The 23401-nt window shown below is 54.5% G+C and overlaps 1 protein-coding gene across 1 annotated transcript in view; it reads left to right on the top strand.

The window, feature by feature from the left end:
- LOC308424843 (protein-arginine deiminase type-1) overlaps positions 1-19370 on the top strand; it is a gene marked incomplete at both ends in the record, with an annotated part of 28871 nt that extends 9501 nt beyond the window's left edge. Inside the window, 15 exons of the mRNA XM_080922031.1 lie at positions 2297-2477; positions 3495-3567; positions 4192-4253; positions 5435-5549; positions 5632-5757; positions 6613-6785; positions 6859-6962; positions 7816-7939; positions 8284-8391; positions 9705-9856; positions 14329-14473; positions 15288-15381; positions 15936-16015; positions 17006-17131; positions 19137-19370. Of these exons, the coding sequence (XP_080778157.1) occupies positions 2297-2477; positions 3495-3567; positions 4192-4253; positions 5435-5549; positions 5632-5757; positions 6613-6785; positions 6859-6962; positions 7816-7939; positions 8284-8391; positions 9705-9856; positions 14329-14473; positions 15288-15381; positions 15936-16015; positions 17006-17131; positions 19137-19370 (1897 nt within the window). The remainder of the gene's footprint in view (positions 1-2296; positions 2478-3494; positions 3568-4191; positions 4254-5434; positions 5550-5631; positions 5758-6612; positions 6786-6858; positions 6963-7815; positions 7940-8283; positions 8392-9704; positions 9857-14328; positions 14474-15287; positions 15382-15935; positions 16016-17005; positions 17132-19136) is intronic.
- Between the last annotated feature and the right edge of the window lie 4031 nt (positions 19371-23401).

The raw sequence follows: 23401 nt of genomic DNA, 5'->3' as shown, positions 1-23401 counted from the left end.
CTCTGGGACTGAGGTGGGAGTTGGCCTTGGCAACTGCTGGAGTTGCCAGGCAGCTGGCAGAGGGTAAGCTCAGCACCAAATGCCCAAAGCTTCGAAGGCTGAGAGGGCCAGGTGCAGCAGGCCCAGGGGATTGAGGCCTGGTGTGGGAGTGCTGGGATTCAGGAAGGAGCCCCCATGACAGGGACAGGGCTGTTCACAGCAGGTGGGTCCTAAGTGACATTGCTGTGTGTGGCACTCTAGAGAGATGCCTGAGGCCAGGTGCAGTCAGCCACATCGGAAGCATGGGTGGGCATAGGAGATGCAAGGGTGCTAGAGCCATCAAGAACAACTAAAGCCTGGGGACAGAAGACTTCACAGGGCTGGGAGCTGGTCCCCAGGGAGCTGCACCAGGGGCAACGTCAGAGTGACAGCCAGCAGGGAGGGAGGGAACGTTATACATGCTGATATCTGAACAATTCTCTTCAAGGACTGGAGGCTCAAGAGTTTAAGGTTATTCTTGGTTATCTGATGGGTCCAAGTCTGGGACAGTGAGGATCAGGGGACACCTGGGGCCCAGAGCCATGTGGTCAGCATGGCAGTAGTCACGGGGATGAGGCTATGGGTTTGTCCCTGGTAGCCAACGAGACTCTAAATCAAAGGATGAGAACACTTGGAAGAAGTGTCGGGTGGTGTGTGTGTGTGTGGTTTCTATGGTAACGGGTGTGCATCATAGAGGAAGCTCTGAGGGTGGTCAGGGTAGGACTGGGGTGCTCTCCTCATCAGTGGCATGGGGTTGCAGTGAACCACGGCATGGGACTAAATTGTGACCGTCATCACTATGGTCAATGAAGACAGTTGTTACTTGGTGGGGACAGGGTGACTATGTAGGGGACTGTGGGTGAGTTTTCTCCAAGGCCTGCTTGGATGGATTCTCAGGGTCCCAGGAAAGAGCAGAGGCAGGAATATAAGGGAAAAGACCTCTCATCTTGTATATGTAGTCAGGGGCCTCACAGCCGTGAGACACTACGTAGAGCCCTGAACATTGATGGGTTGGGAGGGAGACATGCATTCGTGCACCCCACCCCTGCTTCTGATGTGTTCTCAGGGATGAAGGCTTTGTGGAGCCTGACCCCAGGCTAGTGATTGACACAGGTGGGCAGCTTGTATCTGGCAAGTCAATAAACAAATACATCTCCCCAGGACTCTGCAGGCGTGACTCTGGGTGCCCCCAAATCCTGAGTCCGCTCCATCTGAAGCTGCAGCTGTGGTAGGACCCCAAGCAGGTGGTCCTGAGGGGCCCAGCAGATTGGTTCCTTGTCTCTCCAGAGCCAAGAGCTCTGAGGCTTCTCAGGTGGACAGAGAGAAGCTGTTTTGTGAGATCCCAGGGCAGATGGGCCCATGGGAAACTCTCGGGGGTTGGCAGAAAGCAGGACTGTATCCCTTCCTTCTCAAGCATTTTCTGAGTGCCCTGCACACACTCTGGAGATCCAGCTAGGCAAACTGGCTGCCCTCGGGAACCAAGCTAGCAGGACAGCCGGAAGGTGACTCGCCTTGGCTGGAGGGATGGGGGGTGGGTATTGGTCTCTTTTCCCATCGCTGTGGTAAAGCAACCAGAACGATCTGAATGCACACTTCTGCTCAGCCCTCCTCTCCGGTTCGGTCCACGATTCCCTGCCCAGGAAACGGCTCCGCCCAGGATTGCCTGCCCAGGAAACGGCTCCGCCCACAATTAAGAGGGGTCTTCCCACATCAATGAATGTCTCATGTTAGAGGGTGTATTTGTGCGTGCGTCTGTACATACATGAACGGAGGTCGGAAGAAGTTGGTTTTTTTTTCACTCTGCCATTTGGGGCTGGGGGATTGAACTCAGATCCCCCTGGGCGCTCGGCGGCAAGCCCCTTTATCCGCTGAGCCATCTCGCAAACTCGTTTGAGTCAATTAATGTACTCAAGACGATCCCTCTAAGGCCCAAATTCCCAGATCATTCTAGATGCTCTCAAGTTGACAGCTAGCCTTAACCACCTAGGAGGGTTATTGAAAGGGGGGACATTTAAACAGAGCCCTGACGCCTGGGGGGGGGTGTGAGCCTCGTAGATATATGTGCAGGGAGCGCATTGAGGTATATATAAAGATCTGGGGATAAGATAGTTTGGTGTCCTCATGAACCAGCAGGAAGGACCAGGCAACTAGAGCGAGATTTGGAGGCAGGGATCCCCAGCCCCACCAGTGAGGGGGTGCTTCCATCCCAGGCCCCAGCCTCTTCTTCACACAACCACTCTCTGAACCCCTCAGTCTCTTCCTCCCTCTCTCTTCGCAGTGATGTGCCCAAAGGCGCCAAGACCTTTGGGGTGTCCGGGAGCTCTGAGGTGAAGATCTACATGGTTTACGATCCCTCACAAGTGGCAGAGCCGGCAGGCCGAGCCCACTGGCCCCTGGATGCCAGCGTGGATGTGGTGGTGGTGGCGGACACAGTCAGTAAGGACTTACATGACCTCAAGGTAAACGCTATTCATAGTCGGGGGAGGGGACTAGCCTGTATCCCAAGCCCAGCCATCTCCTGACACATCTCCACAGAGACCCAGACACATCTCACCCACCCCAACACCACACAGCACACCGAGACAACCTGGTCACCCTTCAGATCCACACATGTTTATTTTATTCTCTGCAGTTGTTCCCAAAGTCCTGTGCTCCCCAAGCAGGATTTCGTGGCTGTACACACGCTTTCATGCAGGGCCCCAGCACACCACACCCACTCATGCCTTCACATGTAACCAGCAAGCCACCTTTGACTGGCAACTCCCTGCTGGGCCTGGCGTGTACCACACACAGTGGTTGTTGAATAACTGAATTGTCCTCAACTGCTGGCCTGGCGCTTTCTCTCTCTCTTTTTTTTTTTCTTTGAAGATTTATTTCTTTATTTCATATATTTGAGTACACTGCCACTGTCTTCAGACACACCAGAGGAGGACATTAGATTCTCATCACAGATGGTTGTGAGCCACCATGTGGTTGGTGGGATTTGAACTCAGGACCTCTGGAAGAGCAGTCAGTGCTCTTAACCGCTGAGCCATCTCTCTAGCCCCTGGTGCTTTCTCCATGCTGGGACAAGCTGGGACCTGTGTATGGCTCTGCACGTGACTGTAGGCGGAGCCTAAGACAACCTTCCCTGGAAGGAATCCCGTCGCATGGGGCAAGTGGGTCGGGGTGGGAGCCTGGACTTTGTCAAAAGTCCTCATATTCGCTGATTGTGGGACCAGGCCGGTCATTTCCTCTCCAGAGAGCAAAAAATGCCAAGGAAGGTCAAGCTGCCTAGGTCAGAAGGACTAGGCCCCTGTCTGTCTGTCTCTCTCACATCCTCAGAATGTCCTGGAGTCACCGTACCCCATTTTGTAGCTCTCCTTTCTCCTTAGGGCCCTGGAACAGTCATGAAGCCTCTAGCTTGAAAACGGGGTGTAGGGATGGCCTCCTCATCCCCTGCTTTGCCTTCTCTCAGGATTGACTTTCTTCCCCAGGTGAAGGTGTCATACTTTGAGTCACAGGACGCTGCTGCCCTGGCCCACAGCGTGCTGTACCTAACTGCTGTTGGTGAGTCTGCTCCTGCCTGGCTGTGGACACAGTAGCTACTGGATGTGGCGAAGGTGTCTGAAGATTGTAGCGCTGTAGAGGACAAAGCCTCAGCTACCCGCCTCACCCCATGGCCTCTTGGGAACATCAGACATCTCCAGGACCATAGGGATTGAGATCCAGCCATGCTTAGGGCCACTAGAGTCTAGAAATGTCACTGCTGTGAGCTCCATCCACAATGGCTTCCTCGTGGAAGTTCCATTGTCCCTGGGTCCCCGAGACCCAACCTAGAGCCATGGAGAGCCGTGTGCCTCTTTCACCCAGAGCCCAAGGCAGCATCCTCTGAGGATGACAGACCCTGATCATAGGTCCCCAGGGGCTATAGTTAAGCCCCCACCCTGCATATGACATAGAAACTCGGGGTCTCTAAAACATGGTCACATAGGACACATGGCCAAGCTAGTGACTTGTGTCCCTCCGACACCAGAACATTCAGTGTCACTCTAGCCAGAGCCCTTAGGCCAGCACATGGGCCCTGAATGTCGAGCCTCCAGAGCTGGGCTTCTGGGTCCTCAGCTGGTATGGGAGTCAAGCTGTCTGGGCCATCCCAGGTAGAGCTACAGGTGACCTGTCCACCCTTTGCAGATGTGTCCCTTGATGTTGACACAGGCCGCACAGGCAAGGTGAAGAAAGGCTCTGGTGACAAGGTGAGACCCTGGATACCCCGAGCGTGAAGCTGGCAGGCAGGGATCTGGGTGATCTTGGCAGCAGACGACCCTCCTTCTAGAAGAGCGGCCAATAGATCTGTTCTATCCACTGGAAGGATGGCCAAACTGGCTCACGTGAGCAGTAGCTTAGGGTGTGTGACAGGCATGCTGTGTGACTGTTGAGAAAACACTTACCCTCTCTGGTCTGTCTTATTCTGCTTGCTGTTTAGTTCAGGGGGTTGGATCTGGACCTCTCTACATGGCAGGTGCTTCAAGGGTGTGTGTGTGTGTGTGTGTGTGTGTGTGTGTGCTGAATAACAGAATGGCCTCCTTCTGGTAGAGGTGGGTATGGTATTCAGCTACAGCCAGGCTGAAAGAATGAAGGGGAGAATGGGGTTATCCCACAAGAAGCAGGTTGTCCCACAGCGGCGGGAGGTACAGTTTGTAGGGGATATGCGGAGAGTCGGCTGGATATCAGGTCTTTAAGACAAGGTGGGGAGAACGCTTGAGGGACTACGCAGATTATTCGATGCACAATGTTGCTTGAGGGGGTTGTGGGTGGGAGCTACAACGAAACCACGTACACAGGCTGGCTCAGGATGGCATCTGCTCAGGGGTGGGCAAAGGTGGCATAGAGCACCATGGAAGCAAACAGCGAACCTGTACAATCCCGGAGACCTGGGTTTGGACACTGACTGTGCAGCCCAAGGGTTCCCTCCCGGGGTTTCTCCATGACTTTTTGCAAAGTCATGGGGTACGGGGACGGTGATGACCCCAGAGTCGGGCATCTTGACCCTCAGCCTGGAAGGACCTGCAAGACCTTAGGATTGAATATTAGGCCCAGGAGACTGCTGGGACAGAGGATTCTTCTTCATGGAGATCAGAGTGGGTGTTAGGGAGAGCCAAAGCGTGGCCATTTCTGTGTGTGGTGACGTCACCCTGCCTCCTCGCCGTGAGTGCTGGGCACGGCCCCTGCGTATGCTCTTGCAAGTTATTCAGCACACAAGAGTGGCTCTCTCAGGGTCTGGGCCATGGCTGAAACGTCTGCTCGCGTGCCCATGGTCCCTCGCTAAATCTTTACTCGAACCCAGAATATGAAAGTTTCTGAGCCAACCCAAGTTTCTAGTCCACGTCCTGGAATCGCCAGGCTTGAGTAACCCAAGCCCTCCTGTGTGCCCCAGAAAACCTGGCGCTGGGGCTCCGGGGGCTCCGGGGCCATCCTGTTGGTGAACTGTGACAGAGACATCCACGGGTCCAGGGAGGACCTGCACGCTAGCCATTTGAGGTCGCTGGAGGGTGAGTGAGGCATGGGGAGGGGAGGGAAAGAGGGGGTCTGGGTTGGGGAAGGGGGGCTTTGTCTTAAAAGTCACTCTCCCAGACCTGCAGGACATGTCCCCAATGGTGTTGAGCTGTGGCGGCCCTGATGAACTTTTTGAGAGCCACAAGCTGGTCTTGAAGGCGTCTTTGCTGGATTCCAGAAGACTAGGAGTCTTCTGTGCCCGGGGTGAGTGACTGCGGCCTGTCACATCTTTCCTCCTTCTGTGTTCCCTGGGTATGTCACCTTTCAGTAACTCACTGTGGCTTGCACGGCTTCTCCATGGGGCCCCAACTGCTCCTCCAATTGCTCAAAGTGAGAAACTGAGACCCGAGGACAGTCACTGCCATGCAGCCAAGTGGGGTAGAGAGAGTTCCAAGCCAAGCTTCTTGGACACCAAGATCCCCCCAACTCCCATCCCACCTCAAGCCAGTCAGTCTGCACGGAACTTTTGCTGGCCAGTGGCCCCGCCCAAGCAAGAACCTAAGAGGCTGGGACCTAGATGCTGGTCACTTCATTGCTTTTTCGTGGGTGTGTAATAGTCCATTTATTGACATACCTTAATTGGCATGAAGCACCGTGGACCGATGTCCTCAGCACCTTTTGAGTCATATGCTTTTCTTTTCTTCTTCTTTTTTTTTTTTTTAAAGATTTATTTATTTATTATATACACTGTAGCTGTCTTCAGACACACCAGAAGAGGGCAACAGATCTCATTACAGATGGTTGTGAGCCACCATGTGGTTGCTGGGATTTGAACCCAGGACCTCTGGAAGAGCAGTCAGGGCTCTTAACCACTGAGCCATCTTTCCAGCTGGAGATGCTTTACTTTATTTGTCTGCTATACACTTCACCTGAGGCTCAGAGAGGTTAAGTCACTGAGCCAAGGTCACACAGCTTCTGCATTATTGTGGAGCTGGGAGGAAAGTGAAGTAGAGCTCCCCAGAGGTGCTTCAAACCCAGATTCCAGCCACAGGTTTCCTGTCCTTCTGTCCTACCAGCTCCAACCCTGTCCTCACATTGGCCTGACCCTGTTCTCCTTAGGTGGGACCTCCCTCTCCAACTACAAACAGGTGCTAGGACCCCGTCAGAACTCCTATGAGGTGGAACGGCATCCTGGGGAGAAGGACATACAGTTCTATGTGGAAGGACTCGCCTTCCCTGACGCCAACTTCTCAGGGCTGCTCTCTCTCAGTGTTAGCTTGGTGGACACACGGGTACGTACCATATGAGGCCTGGGTTTGGGGCACCCAGGAACCCACAAAACCACTGAGCTCTCCTCTCCCCCAGCCCCTCTCCGAGGTGTCAGTCTTCACGGACAGCGTGACTTTCCGAGTGGCTCCTTGGATCATGACCCCCAACACCCAGCCACCCCTGGAGCTCTATGTGTGCAGGTGAGCCCCCCAGCCACACCGTGCCAAAACCAGAGAAGTAAGCACACAATCCTTTCCTGCGGCTGGCCAGCCCTCCATCAAGAAAGGTGTCACGTAGCCCCGAGCTGCCCCGAGCTGCCACAGGACTGTGGTGAAGGTCAGGCCATAGCCACCAGCAGCAGCTCCAAGTCCGATGGCTCCCTGTCTGGTACAGAGGCCCAGGCACCTTGAATTCAGTCTGGGTGTTGGGGCCAGGTGTGGTGGTGCAGGCCTGCAGGCCTTCATTTAGGAGGTACAGGGAGGAAGGTCAGGAGTTCAAATCTCGCCTCTGCTATCTGAGATTTGTGGTGGGGCTAAGCCCCACATTTGTGCTAGGGTAGGGACTTCTAGCTTCATTCACCCTTCCCTGGTCACTCCTGCATCTTCTGAGGACCTAGGGACCCAGCCACAGGGTCCAGTGTGAGTCTGTCCCATTCTGGCTGTCCTGGGTCTTCTGCCATGGCCTGGTATCTGGTGGCCTCTGCTGGCCATCCCTTGAGCTATCACTGGTCGAAGTGGAAGACAGACCTGCTGAGCTAGATGCTGAGTGTCCCAGCCTCCTCTGAGAAGACCAGGCTAGCCCACTTACTGACATTCCATCAGTGACATCAACCCTGGGTCACCTCCAAAGCCACCTGGGTTGTTTCAGGCACCCTGGCTTTGAGCTCCACAGCCTGGCTTTTCCCTGTCCATGCACTGGTCATCTGATGTGATCTAGGAACACAACCCCTCCCAACCCCAGGTCTTCTATCCTCTCTAAGGTAGGGATACTCTGAACTCAGGGACACAGTCCAGGCACAAATGGATTCTGGTCCCTCTGTCACTGCCCTTGCAGCGTGAGAGACATCCATGGCCGCAATGACAAGTTCTTGGAGGACATGTCCCACCTAGCCATGAAGGCCAACTGCAAACTCGTGGTCTGTCCCCAGGCAGAAAATCACAATGACCGCTGGATACAGGTCAGTGCAAGGCTGACCCAGAGGAGAACCGTGAGCGGGTGGTGGGTGCCTGGGGGAACAGAAGCTCAGTTCCGTCTACCATCTAAGCCTGCGGACATGGGCCTGCAGGCCTCCTGGAGCCAGAGCAAGCTGGCACAGAGCTAGGAGCCACCCTTGAGCAAGAGAATTATCTCCTGCCTCCTCCAGAAGCCCCGACTCTGGGATAGCTCTCCTGGATGGAGCACTGGAAGCCCCCCCCCTTCCCCGTGTCCTTCCCAGGTCATGGGTAGTGTCCTTATCTGGGGTCATCTTTTCTGATCCCCCCCCCCCGGGAGGCCTGCTGTAGAGCTTTCTTCCTCACACAGGACGAGATGGAGTTTGGCTACATTGACGCCCCTCACAAGTCCTTCCCCGTGGTCTTTGATTCCCCCCGAAACAGAGGCTTGAGGGACTTCGCCCTTAAGAGGATCCTGGTGTGTGGCCAAGTATACGGGGTTGGGATGGGGGAGGTGGGGGGGGCAGGCCTTTGGTAGCTCCTGTCCTAGGAGCCCTAGTGAAAGTTCATGGTGTGGGTGGTGACAACAGCCCGGAAAGTGGCTAGAAGGAGCCATCTGAGAATGCAGATAACATGCAAATTAGACACCCACCCCCACTACAGCTGTACCCTGGAAGAGGCAGAACAGAAATGTTCTTGGTCAGGGGTTCATTCTCAGTGGGGGGGGAGTCAACGGAAATGTCAGCCCTGACTTTGAGGGGCAATGTAGCCTAGGGGCATGCCACCCCAGGGACTGTGCTATGGGACAGTAGTAGTTGGTACAACTCACACTGCCTTCCAGCTTTCAGTGCCAAGGACACTGAGGTTAGTGAGGTTAACCAATGGGCTCAAGCCAGGAAGCCAGTGGGGTACCCATGCACTAGTCCTCTGCCCCCTTTGAGTTCATGGTGCTTCTTCTTGGCTCACTGTGTAGGCCGAGGCTTCTGAAGGTCTTCTCTTGATGGGCGTGTCAAGAGGCCTGAGTTGCTCACAAGTTTTAATGTGTGGTGTCTTCTCCTTTTTTCTTGTTCTCCTCCTTCTTGTTCATCTCCTCCTCCTCCTCCTCCTCCTCCTCTTCCTCTCCCCCCCATTCTCTCTGTCTCTGTCTCTCTGTCTGTCTCCCCCACACACTCTGTGTGTGTGTGTGTGTGTCTGTCTGTCTGTCTCTGTCTGTGTGTGTGTGTGTGTATGTGTGTGTGTGTGTGTGTGTCTGTCAGTTTGTCTGTGTGTCTCCAGTAGCTGTCCATTTTATTTTTGGGAGACGGTGTCTCTTACTGGCTGGGGACTTGCCAGTTTGGTAGGCTGACTGACCAGTAAGCCCCAGAGTTCCACATGTGTCTACCCCACCTCCCAGTACTGGAATGCCGAGTGTGTGCTACTACCCCAGGCTTTTTTGTGGATGCGGGGGACCAAACTCAGGTCCTCACACGTGTGTGGCAAGTGCTTGCTTTACCTCCGGACCCATCTTCCCAGCACTTACCTGCTTCCTTCTTCCTTCCTGTCCTAGCCACGGTCTGTCTGTCCACCCATGAATTCCTTAGACATACGCTGCTTGATCAAAGGCCTGGTGACTTGCTCTCTTCTGGGCAGTGACTTGTTCTTGAGCTGTTCAGAGTGTAGACCAGGGCTTGGAAGGTTTGGATGGAAGCAGAGAGCCAGGGAGCAGATATCCAGTATCCTCCCCTCCTCTAGGCATGGCTCCTTTCCCCCTTGACCCTCCCGTCTGGGGGGTCTCTGATGGTGCCTCTCTAGGGTCCTGACTTTGGATATGTGACCCGGGAGATCCAGTTCGCAGGGGCCTCTGGCCTGGATTCCTTCGGCAACCTGGATGTGAGCCCGCCAGTGAGGGTGGGCAACACAGAGTACCCCCTCGGCAGAATCCTCATCGGCGGCAGCTTTCCTAAGTGAGTGGCTTGGAAGGGTGTCAGGGGTGGGAGGATTCAGTAAGCTCAGCCATGTGGCTCTCCAGACTAGGAGGTGCTCCCCAGAACCCATGGAATGACTGTCACTGAGTCTAGACTGAGAAGTGTTCTCCACCCCATGGGAATGGCTGTCCAGAGATAAGAAGGTCTCAGAGTCAGATTAGCTGCTCAGAGCTTGATAAACATAATCACCACATTAAACCAGCACGTCAGAGGCTGGGGATGAGCTCCATTGATAGGGCTCGCCTACCGTGCAAGAGAACCTTCCTGGGTTGGACCTCCATCCAGCCTGGGGTGAGTAATCCAAGAGAGGCGGCCAGTCTGTGATTTCAGCACCTGGGTAGATGGAGACAGGTCATTTTCAGCTCCAGTGACAATTCAAAGCCAGCCTGGGATAACGAGGACCTGTCTGAAGTCAGCCAAGCGGGGGGGGGGGTGTGTGTGTGACATGCCCTCTGCCACTGAAGCGGGGACAGACATGGAGAAGCCATTCGCTGTTGTCCTGTCTTGGAAGGGTCCAGAGGCAGGACAGGCAGAACATCTCGGTGGCCCCATGCGACCAGCAGAAATGGAGCAGGGGACAAGGTGCTCTATTCGGGGTTCAGTTAACATGAAGACGGGTGCAGATGTCTGTTCACTGCACCGAGTGGGTCCCTCCCCATCCCCAGGTAGCCAGAAGAGAGTGTGTTCCTTGAAGCCCACAGGGGCACTACCACGGCAGACCCTGGATAACCCTTTTGTTTGTACAGCTTGGTGTGGAGCCTGAGTGTACCCCAACTAGTCCTCTGAGCCCCAGCTGGCCTCTGACAGTGGGAAGGTCACATAGCCTCAGGTGGAAAGCCTGCTACATCGTACAAGGCAGGGTTCGCTGGTACCAAGGGAGGCGCGGAGCTGGGGGCTGGAACCTGATGCACTGGGCTGAGTGTGGCTGGAGAGGGACGGGCGGCCAATCTGTTCATTCAAATTAAGGTCACATGCCAGGCACACAGGTGAGAGTTCTGTGAGTGTGATGCATGGTGCTACAACCCTATAACCCCAGTCCTCAAGAGGCTGAAGCAGGAAGGTCGTGAGTTCAAGGCCAGGCTTGGCTGCAGTGAGGCGTGTGTCACCAAACCCCAAAACCCAAACAAAAGGAAACCTGAGAATTACAAACTAAAAAGGGGGAAAGAACGAAGTAAAACAAACAAAAAAGCAGCGTCCGGTAAAGGAGGCTCTGAGGATGCCAAGCGGGCAATGCTGGCGCATTTTAAATAATGTCAAACTTTTAGATCTCATGCCTCATCTCTCCAGCTGTTAAGTGGGCCCTAAGAAAAGGCCCTCTCGCTTGGGGCTGGCCGGATGGCCTAGTGAGCAAGGGGCCTGCTTTGCAGGTGGGAAGGTCTGGTTTGATCCTCAGCAGCCGGGTAATCCCAGCACCGGTGGGAGGGACAGAGGCAAGAGGAGCCCTGGGGCTCGCAGGGCAGCCAATGTAGCTGAAACAGTAAGCCCAAGTTCAGTGAGAGACCCTGTCTCCCAAAATAAGGTGGGGAGCCATAGAGAAAGACACGTGATGTCGGCTTCTGGCTTTTGTGTGTGTGAGCGCGTTCCCCACACAGAGTTGGGGTTGGGGATGGAGGGGGACATACCCCCCCCCCAGTCCGGAGATTTTTCCTCCCCTCTCAAGTTGCTTTTGGACCGCTAGGCTAGGTTCACATGAAGGACCTGCAAGGGAGGCGGAGTCTCCAGGTGCCCATTGGCTGTGGCCCGCTGAGGAGCCATCGGTCTATGGACTGTCGAAAACCGGAAATAAGACCGTTAATGGACAGATGAGATCCTGTTGCTCAGAGAGGGACAGCTACGGGCTTAGAGCCACACAGGATTAGTGGTGCAGTCAGAATCCAGGTGTCCTCTGTGGCTCCCAGTGTAGAAGTTGGTAGGTGGCCTGCTGTCCTGAGGTAGAGCTTGCCAGAGGGTTTAGAGAAATGGGAGGAGGCCAGTGGGCAGGGGCCAAAACTGAAGGAGAAGGAAAGGAGAGGCCAATAGGTACAAGGTGAGGGAGGGGGCCTCAGATGGTGACTTTGCTACTATGTGTGCTTCCCAAGATGGTTTCTTTTAGTTGTCTGTTGTGTTGTGTTTGTTTGTTTGAGACAGGGTTTCTCTGTGTAGCCCTGGCTGTCCTGGAACTTGCTCTGTAGACCAGGCTGGCCTGGAACTCAGAGATCCAACTGCTTTTGCCTCCCCAGTGCTGGGATTAAAGACCTGTGCCACCACCGCCCGACTCGGGATGATCTTGAGGACAAAAAGTGGTATTAAGTGTAACAAGCTTGAGCCAAGTACCCAGTGGGTACCCAACAAACTAGACCTTTTCTTGGCTGCCTTGGGTTCGCCACTCATGAGCTCAGATCACTGAACAAGTCTGCCTCCTGGTGGTGTCTTTGGTTATGATGCAGAGATGAATCTGAGTCTCCCGGGGCTTGGATCATCCCTTAGCCTCAGCCTCCAGGAAGGAGGGAGAAAGAGGGGTTCCAAGGAGGAGCACGGCTTCGAACCTGCTGGATTGTTTCTCACTTTTTAAAGACCGCCTTCAAGTCGGTGCACTCTATATTAAATTAACAGACATAAGAATGTGGTTCCCACTTTCTACCCACAATTCCATCTGCACTTTCCCCAAGCTTGTCTGTGGCAGGCTCTGGTCACTATAACTTATGGGCTTTTGGGTTACTTTTTAATGTTTCGAGGCAGAGTCTTGTGTAGCCCTGGCTGACGTCAAACTCAAAATACAGCCAAGGATCCCCTGCCCCTGCCTCTCAGATGCTGTGACGACAGTTGGGTGCCACCACACCCTGTCTATGCGGTACCAGGGATTGAACCCAGGACATCATGCACGCTAGGCAAGCACCACACTAACCGTATTGCCTCTGAAGCCTTTAGACAGGGCTGCTCCAAAGTGTTTGCATCTCTCACCAGTGTTTCTGAAGCAGAGATTTTGTGAGTAGGCCTGGGACTTTATCAGAGAACAACTTAGACCCCCTGGGCCCCTGCCCTGGGAGGGCATGCATCAAAGCAGGGGGTGAAAACCAGGCAAGTAATATCCCAGGTAGTGCCACCGAGAAAGAAAGGGGACCTGGCTTTCATGAGTTTGCACCTCAGAGAAAGATGGCAAGATTTGAGGTAGCCCTGGAAGAGGCAAGAGGGGACCCATGAGGCCATGGGGAGAGGTTTGTGATTCTAGCCAGAGGGCAGAGTAAGTGCAAAGGTCCTGGGGCCAGGAATGTGTCTGGTAAGTTCAGGGCACAGCAAGAGACCAGAATGAGAGGGTCAGGGTCAGAGTGGGGTCAGGTAGGCAGCAGGCGGTGGGGAAGTCAGGAAGAGCTAGGAGGGGTTCAGGCAGTTTCTGGGGGTGAGATGGGAGTGAGGCCATCTGGAAGAGGAACATAGTCTGACCTTTGAAAGCATCCCTCTGGGCGGATCATAAGGGATGAATCTCCAATGGGCACCAGGGTGAGGGATAGGCCACCGGCCACCCAGAGAGGATAAAAAGTGATTAGTGTTGGTCCTTGTTTTGGGCCAGCCTGACAGCTTGTGGGTGGTGTGGCCTTACGCTGGACAGTCTATGGGGAACAGGATCTTTTTATTAACATAGAATAACTCTTCAAGTGGGTCCTCTTCCCAGAGGGGAAACTAAGACTTGGGAAGCCACAAAGACAGCCTAGGCCACACAGTCGAGAAAGGTCAGGGCCAGACCTTAAGGTTTGAAGGCCAGCGATTTGAAGCCCAGGCCTGGGGGTACAGCTCAGCTGGAAACGTGCCCTGAACCCCCAGCACTGTGTAAACTGGTCGTGGTCTTGCTCGATTGTAATCCCAGCACTCAGGAGCCAGAAGCAGAAGGATCAGGAGTTCAAAGCCATCCTCAGCTACATGGGGAGGTCTGGGAGGTGGCTCCTGCTGCATTCTCCTGGGTAAAGGAGGTTAGGAAATACTAGATCTCATGTTAGGCACTTCTGGGGGTTGGGCAGTGGGGAACCCTAAATGCCCCAGGCCGCATGTGAGTCAAACAGTCTGTAGTGAGTAAGATTGGCCTTTTTTGTCCCCCAGTGTGGCTGGCTGGGCTCAAAAGGCCTTACTCAAACAAGCTTTGTCCCCTTGCCAAGCCTGACTCCTGACCCTGGTTTGGCCTGCATCTGCCATGCCCCACCTGTCCCCTGACGTATGGTGTCTGCCTCTCTTCCCTTGGGATATCCTCCCACCTCTGTTCCCAATGGCCTCAGCTGTGGCTTCAAATCTCCAGGCCTAATGGGTGAACTGTGTCCCTGACCTTTCTCAGCAGTATGGCCAAGTTGGTATCACCTCAGCTCAGTGTGGCCAAGACTGTGTCACCTGAGCTCTCTAAGCCTCAGTTTCCCCTCTGGTAAGGAGGACCCATTCAGAGCTTTATGAGGACATAAGGAGTCTGATTGGGTATCTCTTCCCACCAGGTCCAGCGGGCGGCGGATGGCCAGGGTGGTGCGTGACTTCCTGCAGGCCCAGCAAGTGCAGGCCCCAGTGGAACTCTACTCTGACTGGCTTTCCGTGGGCCACGTGGATGAGTTTCTAACCTTTGTGCCCACCTCTGACCAAAAGGTGTGACCCCCACACTACCGTCCCACAGACTTCCAACAGAGTCACCTCTGCCATATCTGGCCTGATGGGGTGGCTCAGGACAGGGGCACTGCCACAAGCTCAGTCCTATAGGGTCAATATGCTGTAGGCTGTTGTTAATCAGGGAGTGCTTCCTGGAGGAGTCAAAGGCTTCAGGCCAGGAGGACACTTGTGTGGTTCCTGCTGGTCTCTTCAGACCTAGACCGTTCCAAGAGTCAGGAACAACACTGGTAAGAGTTGGAAAAATGACTCAAGTACTATATGCCAAACCCACGCACACTTTTAGCCATGTAACCCTCCAACAAGCCCTTTTATTGACTCCATTTTACAGGTAAGAAAACCGAGGCTCAGAAGGGTTCCACCCGCACTCAGGTCCATAGACTCTGAGGCTGGTTGGGGAGGATTGTAAACAGGCCTGGGCTCTGGTTTCTAGACTGACCAGAGTCTCTCCATTTTTGTAGAGATTGCTTAGAAAGAAAGTAGCCCTTGAACATCATGGATATAAGTAACTATGGTGGCTGGGCGAAGATTCTGGCCCAGCATGGCGAGGGAGAACAGTGAACAGCTGGAGCAGGAACACACCTGGATTAGGTGGGGGGCAGGAACTGAGCAGGAACTCTGGGTAGGGAGACCAGTGTGGGGAAAGAATTGCAGGTGGGACCCAAGTGAGTGGTGGGTGGGGTGGATGGCGTCGGGGAGAACAGAGCCCAGTACACTTCCGGCTCCTGTAGTGTCTTTGGAAGTCTTGAGCATCGAATGGATCCATGCCTTCAGCCATTTGTCCCCTCTGTGGCAGGGCTTCCGGCTACTCCTGGCCAGCCCCACTGCCTGCCTCGAGCTGTTCCAGGAGAAGAAAGAGGAGGGCTACGGGGAGGCTAAGCAATTTGAAGGTGAGTGAATAAGGTTGTCATCTGTCCTACTGCTGCCCTGGGGCAAGAAGGAGGGGAACTGAGGAGCCAGAGAATCACCCCAGATCCTTAGATGGTAGAGTGGCTGGACTTTGAGAGGGATGCATGGGTCCCACCTAGGTTCAGATGGGCTCAACCGTAGCTAGAGGTGAGGTCAACCCGAGGATGTGCTCTTGCCTCTTAGAACCCCAGTTTCCTCTCTTAATCCAAAATGACAACCACCCCTCCTAGGATGGTTTTAAGGATCGTGGAAGTAAGCTGGCTTCCCGCAGGTGTGAGAGGTCAGTATTGGGAGCTGTGAGGAGACCTGGGGCCTTTCCCTAGCATTTCTGAGTCTTGACCAGGCAGCTGGAGGCAGCCATTCAGCGTCTGGCCTTTCTCTTTCCCCAACTTATTTCTGTCAGAGTCACTGGCCCGCACTGTGTTTCTTCAGACTTGGGGGCTTCAGTCAGTGTCCCTGAGCCATGGACAATCTGTCTGTGACCCTGAACACACAATGTCTGTGCCCCTGAATGCAGTCTGTCTGTCCTTCACAGGCCTCAAGCATAAGACAAAGAGAAGCATCAATGACATCTTAGCCGACAAGCACCTCAGGAGGGACAGCGCACATGTGCAGGTGAGGACAAGACTGAGGCTGGGTGGTGACAATGTCCAGCCTGTGGCGAACAGGGCCCGGCTTTAGTTTGTCCTGCAGATTTCTGAAGGTATGGGAATGAGCCTTGTCCTCAGGGGGCTGGCAGACTTGGGGACAGGCTGACCACCTCAGGCCGCAGCAGGCACCTGGGGTTGCCTGGCGCTGGGGGTGCAGTTCATTTCCATGGAGGTGAATTCAAGCCCCCACACCGGAAGTGTGAATGTGAGAGACATGGGGTCCTTAGGAGTCCTGTGCAGAGATCAGGTGGGACAGGTCTAGGAAGGGATATGGCTCAGCAAAGATGGCGCCTGCTGTGTGTGATGCTGGGCTCAGTGAGGGGAGGAAACCCCTTGGCCTTTCTGCACCAAGCCAGGGTCGGTACCTAGATAGCTGGGGCTAGCAGAAATATTAGCCACATGGTGGTTGGGGCGGTATGCTAAAATGACAGGGACTCATCAGGTCCCTGCTGCCAAACCTGATGAGCTAAGTTTGATTCCAGGAATCCACATATACCTATAGACGCACACACACACGGAGTTAAAAATGTAACCAAAGGCTAAAGAGCAGAGTTAGCAGTTAAAAGCACTGGCTGCTTCTCCAGAGGACAGAGGTTCAATTCCCAGCACCCACGTGGCAAGTCATCGCCATCTATAACTCCAGTTCTGCGACAGATGGCGCCCTCCCTTGGCTCCAGCACGCACAGAGCACACAGGCACACAGGCCGGCAAAGCACCCATACACAGAAAATAAAAAAATAATAATAAAATAACTGTAATCAAGTGACAGGGTCATTTAGAACCAAACTTCAGCTTTTCCTGGCTCTGTGCAGTTAGGCAAACTGCCTTGAGCCTCAGTTTCCCCACTTTGGAATCGGTTTGCACAAAGCCACTGAAAGGCTCGGAGGTGCCCACGCGGGCACAGCGTACATAGATTCCTCTGTATTGCCCCCCCTCCGGCTTCCCTCTTCCCCAGGAATGCATCGACTGGAACCGTGAAGTGCTGAAGCAGGAGCTGGGCCTCTCCGAGAGCGACATCGTGGACATCCCACAATTGTTCTTCCTGAAGGGAGCCTACGCTGAAGCCTTCTTTCCTGACATGGTGAGGGTCCCTGGTGGGTGGGTAGGAGGACATACGGATAAAGAGGCAGCTGGGTCAGCAATTCCTAAGCGGGGCAGATGCGTATCCTGGGCGTCTGCGATGCACAGTAAGCCGGTGTCTTTGGCAGCTGGTGGACAGCAGCTGGGAGGGCTGCTAGACATCCCACAGTAGGGCCGCCAGCCGCACCGGAAAGAGCTTTTATTTTCTAAATGGAAAGGTAGACTTGGATGTTTCTGCCTTCTATCCCGGAGGCTCACTGGCTTGTTTAGTGGCCCTCGCCGGGAGTGTGTGTGTGGTGGGGGGTTTCTGTGTAGGGCTTGCTGGCAGGCGGAACCAATAGTAACCAATAGGCAGCCGACGGGCAGATGAGGCCACGTGCCCTCAGTTGGGCGGGGCCTAAGCGAAGTTATTACAGCAGCCAGGGGGTCAGCCTATTTCCTGCCAGAAAAGGATGTGTGGTAAGGATCTCCATGAGAGATGGGCTCTGGAGTGGGAAGTGACCCTCCTCTTCTATTGTGCCTTTAACTTGGGTACTTCTCTCGGAACAAGACCAGAGTAGAACCAAGTTAGGGAAGGGGTGTGCAGGCAGGAGTGAGGGGCGTACCTAGGTTCCTGGCTGTCCCTGAAGTCCATCCCCCTCAGAAACACTTTTCCACCTGAGCCTCCTACAGCACCACACGGTATTTAACTGCATCTCTAGTCTCCTGTAAGAACCAAGAGTGCCAGGCGGGTGAAATCCTTCCTTGCTGATCATCGCTGCTTGAGGCTGTGACTTCCGCTTAAGCTCTCCCTGTGGGGTGAGCGCTCTGGTAGTCTTAGTGTAACAGAACATCCTCTAAGCCATTGGGATGACGTGTGGCTTGCAGATAACTGGAGGCAGGAAGTGGCTTTAACTTACACAGCCACGTGTGCTAATGGTTGCTTGCATCCAGACACTGAAAGACCACCGGGCACGGGTGAGATTAAAGCCCATGATCTTGGGGCTGTGAGTTCCCCAACCCAGACAAGGTCATTCTGTGGACCAGCAACTCACTTTGTAGACCAGTCTGACCTCGAACTCGTAACTCCAAGAGCGGAGGCCTGGTCATGGCAATAAGCAGGGCTTCTTACTCCTCTCCCTGCCCTTGGACTCCCTGCAACCCCCCCCCCTTTCCATAACCCCACCACCACCAGTCCCCAGTCTGTACACTCCAGCCCATAGAACAGGCAACAAGCTATTGTGACTTTGATAATGTGACTTACCCTGCCGGAACCACACAATCTCAGAGCGGGGCTGTGAGATTTAGGGGTGATGTTTCTAGAGTACCCGAATTCTCAGTAAGGGCTGAGGACTAACAGGATGCTAGGAACAGCAGGGCAAGCTGTGTACTGCAGAGGAGTTGCCACGCTAGTGAGTGAAAGAAAATACACACACACACACACACACACACACACACACACACACACTCCGGGAGGATATGACTGCTCCTAGATAAGGTGGGGATATAAAGGAGGTTTTTGGGTTGTTTGTTTGTTTAGATAAAAGAGATCGAATAGCCAGAGGCTGGGACATCTGGGAGAGTCCAGAGTGAACGGGACCCTGTACTGGGTCACGTGAAAAGAGGGAAGAGGGGAGAGAGGAGAGCCCAAGAATAGACCAAAAAAAGGAGCTGGGTAACCAAAATGGCTGGGTTCTATAAGGAAGGACAGCCTAGCCCCTGGACTGAAGGGTTGGGGTAGGTGATTGGGTAAGCCAGCTAGGAGGACCCTGTAACAGGTAGGGACTGAGGGGTGCTGGGAGAACCTGGCGGCCAGAGATATGTTTTATTTATTTAGCGCAGGCTGGCCTCAGACTCACCACCTTCCTGCTTACGACTCCCCAATTAGAATGGGCACATACCCCAACCCCATATTAGACCCTACTCCTGACCAATCCCTGGTTCTGGTGAGGATGGCTCAACAGAGCCAGAGCTCAGAGGTGCGGTGCATCTGCGGCCACTATGGCTCTTCCTCCTCTCTCCTGCAGGTCAACATGGTGGTCCTCGGCAAGTACCTGGGCATCCCTAAGCCCTTCGGCCCGCTCATCAATGGTCGCTGCTGCCTGGAGGAGAAGGTGCGCTCCCTGCTGGAGCCGCTGGGTCTCCGCTGCGTCTTTATCGACGATTTTCTCTTTTACCACCAGCTGCTCGGAGAGATCCATTGTGGCACTAATGTGCGGAGGAAACCTTTTACCTTTAAGTGGTGGAACTCCGTGCCCTGAGCCTGCCTGACCACCACCCTTACTGCCCTGCTGATGAGAGTCCCTGGGCAAGGGCCACGATCCAGCCTCCACCCTCTTGGGGCCCGAAAGCCGGCTGGCTACTGTGGTCAGCGGGGCGCCAGGAGGACACACACTTATTCACTTTTGGAGTCTCCTTTCCTGCCCAGGAGACTATCGTCCCTTTTCCTTTTCCCTTTCCCAGCCAGAGCCCCCAGAGGGTCAAAGGTCGGAAGCTTCAAGGCGTGGCCTCTGTAGCCACGCCCCACTTTGAACTGCCCACCCCCACCCCTCTGGAGCCTGAGAAAAATAGCTCTGGAGCTGTTTCAGAAATGTCCACCATGCCAGGACCCTGGGGCAAGAACACCATGGTTTCGAATGACTTCCGGATTGTGCAAGATGAAGAGGAAGATTTGGGGTGTCCTTTTCCTCAAAGGACCTCAGGCCATGGCCCTCTGGCACCCTTCAGCTCAATGTAGGCAAACAAGGACAGGAAAGCTCGGTCCTTGGACGCGGGCAGGCACAAAAGCCCCTCTAATGCCCAACTCTATCTCTGCAGGATGCTTGTTACCTGTCGGGGCAGCCTTTAATTATGAGGCCCGGTACTTCCTGTTGGAAGATGCTGCGGGGCATAGGGAGGCCCTCGGAAGTCTGCAAGCGTGGGTGGGGGTGGGGAGGGGTGGACAGGAAGGTCGGACCAGGAAGGCAGAGAGGTTGCCCATCTTGGGGTGGGGGAACCTGGAAACCTGGGACTCACGGCTGAGTGTTAGGGGCCACTGAACCTGAAGGCTGTTGGTCCAGATGTGAAGGGGGTGGGGCCCAAGATATTAGGAAAGGGTGGGGTAGGCCATTAAGTTACATCTGGAGGTGAGGCTTAATTTCCTCTAATAGTCTCTAATTACTCCCTAACCTGCTGCAGGCAGTGGGAGGGGAGGGCCCACACTCCCCCTGCAGTCTGGGACCCTACACAATACTTGGACGCCCCAATAAACCCCATGGCAGGCCTGTGTCGCCCCCCTCCCACAGTAGGACAGACCTGGAAGCTAATAGCAAGGGGTGAGGTCACAGAGACATGCATAGGCAAGCAGGCAGGCCAACCGGCTGCAGGGCATGCCTGGCAGAGGCTTCCTCTGGTCAAGGAGCCACAACAGGCTGCTGGATTCTTTGTATTTTAGTAGCTTCTGGTGCCTCCCCAGACTTGAGGCAGCTGCTGTCACGTCTTAACCACTGGACACTCAGATAGCAAAGGCTTCCGTGGAACTGTTAAGATAGGCCAGGGCGGCATTGGCTCTTCCCCCTTCCAGAAGGTTCTGCTGGAACTGGAACCCCATTTGTAGGCTCCCCAAACCAACATGCTCCTCAATGATTATGGCCCTGCTGAGGCTGTGCCATGGAGAAGGAGAAGAAGACAAAGGAAGATGGGAAGGGTTGGGGGCAGGGCCTGGTCTCTGAAGAAGAGAGAAGACTGATTCTGGAGCCCTGGCAAGCATGGGACAAGTCTTCAGTGCCATATGAGGGGGGCTCTGGAGTTGCTGCTCAGGCTGTCTGAGGTCCTGGCTGACTGGCCACCCCCTTTCTCACCAATAAAAACATGGTTGTGCATTCTTTAAGTGGCTGCCTCATTTGTGCCCAGGCTGACAGATGGAGAAGAAAATGAGAGGCCCTGCTCCCTGATCTCCACACCCTACCACAGGTCCTAGGCTCTGTGCCAGCAGGCCTCGGGCAGCTCCTGTTAGCTGAGCAGCTCCCTGGGCTGAGGCAGGTGAGTGTCCGGCAGCAACTGATCCACCAGAATCCTTGGCACATGTCCAATCCCACCCCTGCTGCCTGCTTGAGATGCTATGGAAGAGGACCTGCCTCTTCCTCTCTTCCCTTGGCTTTACCTTCCATCAAGGAGGATGGAGAGAGGTGGGAAGGCTGGCTCCTGCTAGCAGAAGCGGGGCAGTGTTGGAAAGTGCTGGGGTCTGGGACATAGGTCAATGCGACACTAGCCCTGACTTTGGCACTGAGTTACCCAGGCTTGGTGGTCTGAAACACCATTCTTCCTCATCTTACACACTTGCAGTGACCTCGGACTATACCCTCAGACGGACATTTATTGTAGCGTGAGGCTCATCAGGTCCCAGGCACAATGTGCCAGTACCCTCGGGGGAGGGTACCCACTCTTTTCACCCATCCCCCACAGTTAGGGAGGCCGATTTTATCAAGAGTTCGGGTTCTTACCTAAAGCTGACTCCATAACCCAGACCCCGGCTGCTTTGTTGAATGCTCCCACCACAGACGGACAGTCATAGACTCCAAATGTCAGCCTCCCTCTGGCACAAATGGGGGGACCCTAGGAAGTGGATCCTGGTCTCTGCCCTGCCCTGGAGGGGCGGCAGCAGCAAGGAGGAAGGAGGAATCTCTACTCAGCACTTCTGCGATTCCACAGCCATTATCTCTGCCTGAGCGGACAGGCAGGCAGACGAGCGAGCGAGCGAGCGAGCAAGTAGGCAACCAGCCACATTTTCTACAGCTAAGGAAACAGGCCCCGGGAGAAGAGATGGGATCTCAACAGTACTTGGTGCAGTTGATCAAACCCGCCTCCTCTTCCCAGAGTCCTTGTTCCTGCACTTCCTGACACCTCTTGCCTCAGTTTCCCCACTTCAAGAGGGCAGCCTACTCTTGACACCCTTGGCTCCTGATGACATGGTTCACTGCTGTATTATTTACCCCCGTGTGAGGTTTTGACCTCCAACATCAGCAACAGCAGTTAGGGGAGTGAGCCCAGATCTAGCCTACGTTAGACCTGCCCAGCAGTGACTCCCACAGCCAGAGCTCAAGAGGTGGTGGTGGGCTGAAACGGGGTGTGTGTGTGTGTGTGTGTGTGTGAAGGGCCACCAGGAAGACTCTGAGGCAGGAGGAAACTCACTCAAGTCTTACAACCCAAGCTTTTAATTAAGAAAGGCAGGCAGGGGACCAACAAGGTGGCGTAGTGGGTAAAGATGCTAGCCACCAAGCTTGACAAGCTGAAATGGACACAGTGGAAGGAAAGAAGTCCTCCGGCCTCCGCGCAGGTGCCATGGCACACTTGTGCATTGCTTCCTCCGGAAATGTAAAAATCCTATTGATCTAGATATACGCATAGAGATGATATTTGAAAGAGAGCGGAGGTGGGGGAAGGCCAGTGGGAACTGGGGATGTGGCTCACTTGGGTATAGCCTGGCACCCACAAAGCTCTGGGTTTGATCCCTAACACCAAATAAAACTGAGGAGGGTGGTGCAGATCCGTAATCCCAGGGCTTGGGAGGCATAAGGATCCGAGGTTTAAGACCCTCCTTAACTTCATAGTGACCTTGGGGTACTGAAACGTAAAAACATGAAGGAAAGAAACAAACAAAAATGACAGGAAGGAAGGAAGAAGGGAGACAGGGAGGGAGAAAGGGAGGGAAGGAGGGAGGGAGGGAGGGAGGAAAGAAAGAAAAGAGAGGAAGGTGGGTGGGGAGAGGAAGGGGGGGCAGGAGGAGAAGGGGGAGGGGGAAAAGAGGGAGGAGAGGCAGAGGGAGGAGGGGAGGAGAAAAAGGAAAGAAGACCAGTTGTTCTCATAGGTTTGCATGAAGAATCCAGGGGCCGCCTGCACCAGGGTGAAATGGGCGTCCCGCATCCTCAGCTGCCCTTCCAGGAGTGCAGAGAAAACAGAGGTGAGAAGACAGAGACGAAGCCCTGTGTGCCCCTGCGTGTCCTCCCCCTCCCCCTAACCATCCCAGATGTGCTAGCCAAGCACCTGTAGGGACTTGTTTTCTCTCCAGCTAGAAATTAACTCCCTGGGTGCCAAGCGGTGGGAGCCTCGGGTTCATATGCAAATATCAGAACCCTTCCTGCCAATCCTAAAGAGGGGATTGGTTCTTTGGCCTCTGAGAAGAGGCTGGGCTTCTTGAGCTGCAGCCAATGAGCTCGCACCTTGGGCTGGAGGGGAGGAGCTGGGTACTTTTAAAGCACATCCTGGGGGAACCTCTGGCTAGTGCTGGGTTTGGTGGCCAAAGCCCCCATCCTAG

Source organism: Micromys minutus (genome assembly GCF_963924665.1).
Source record: "Micromys minutus genome assembly, chromosome: 9".
In the NCBI taxonomy this organism is placed as follows: Eukaryota; Metazoa; Chordata; class Mammalia; order Rodentia; family Muridae; genus Micromys; species Micromys minutus.
The sequence above is the reverse complement of the archived record's forward strand: the minus strand, read 5'-3'. Positions and strand labels throughout refer to the sequence as shown.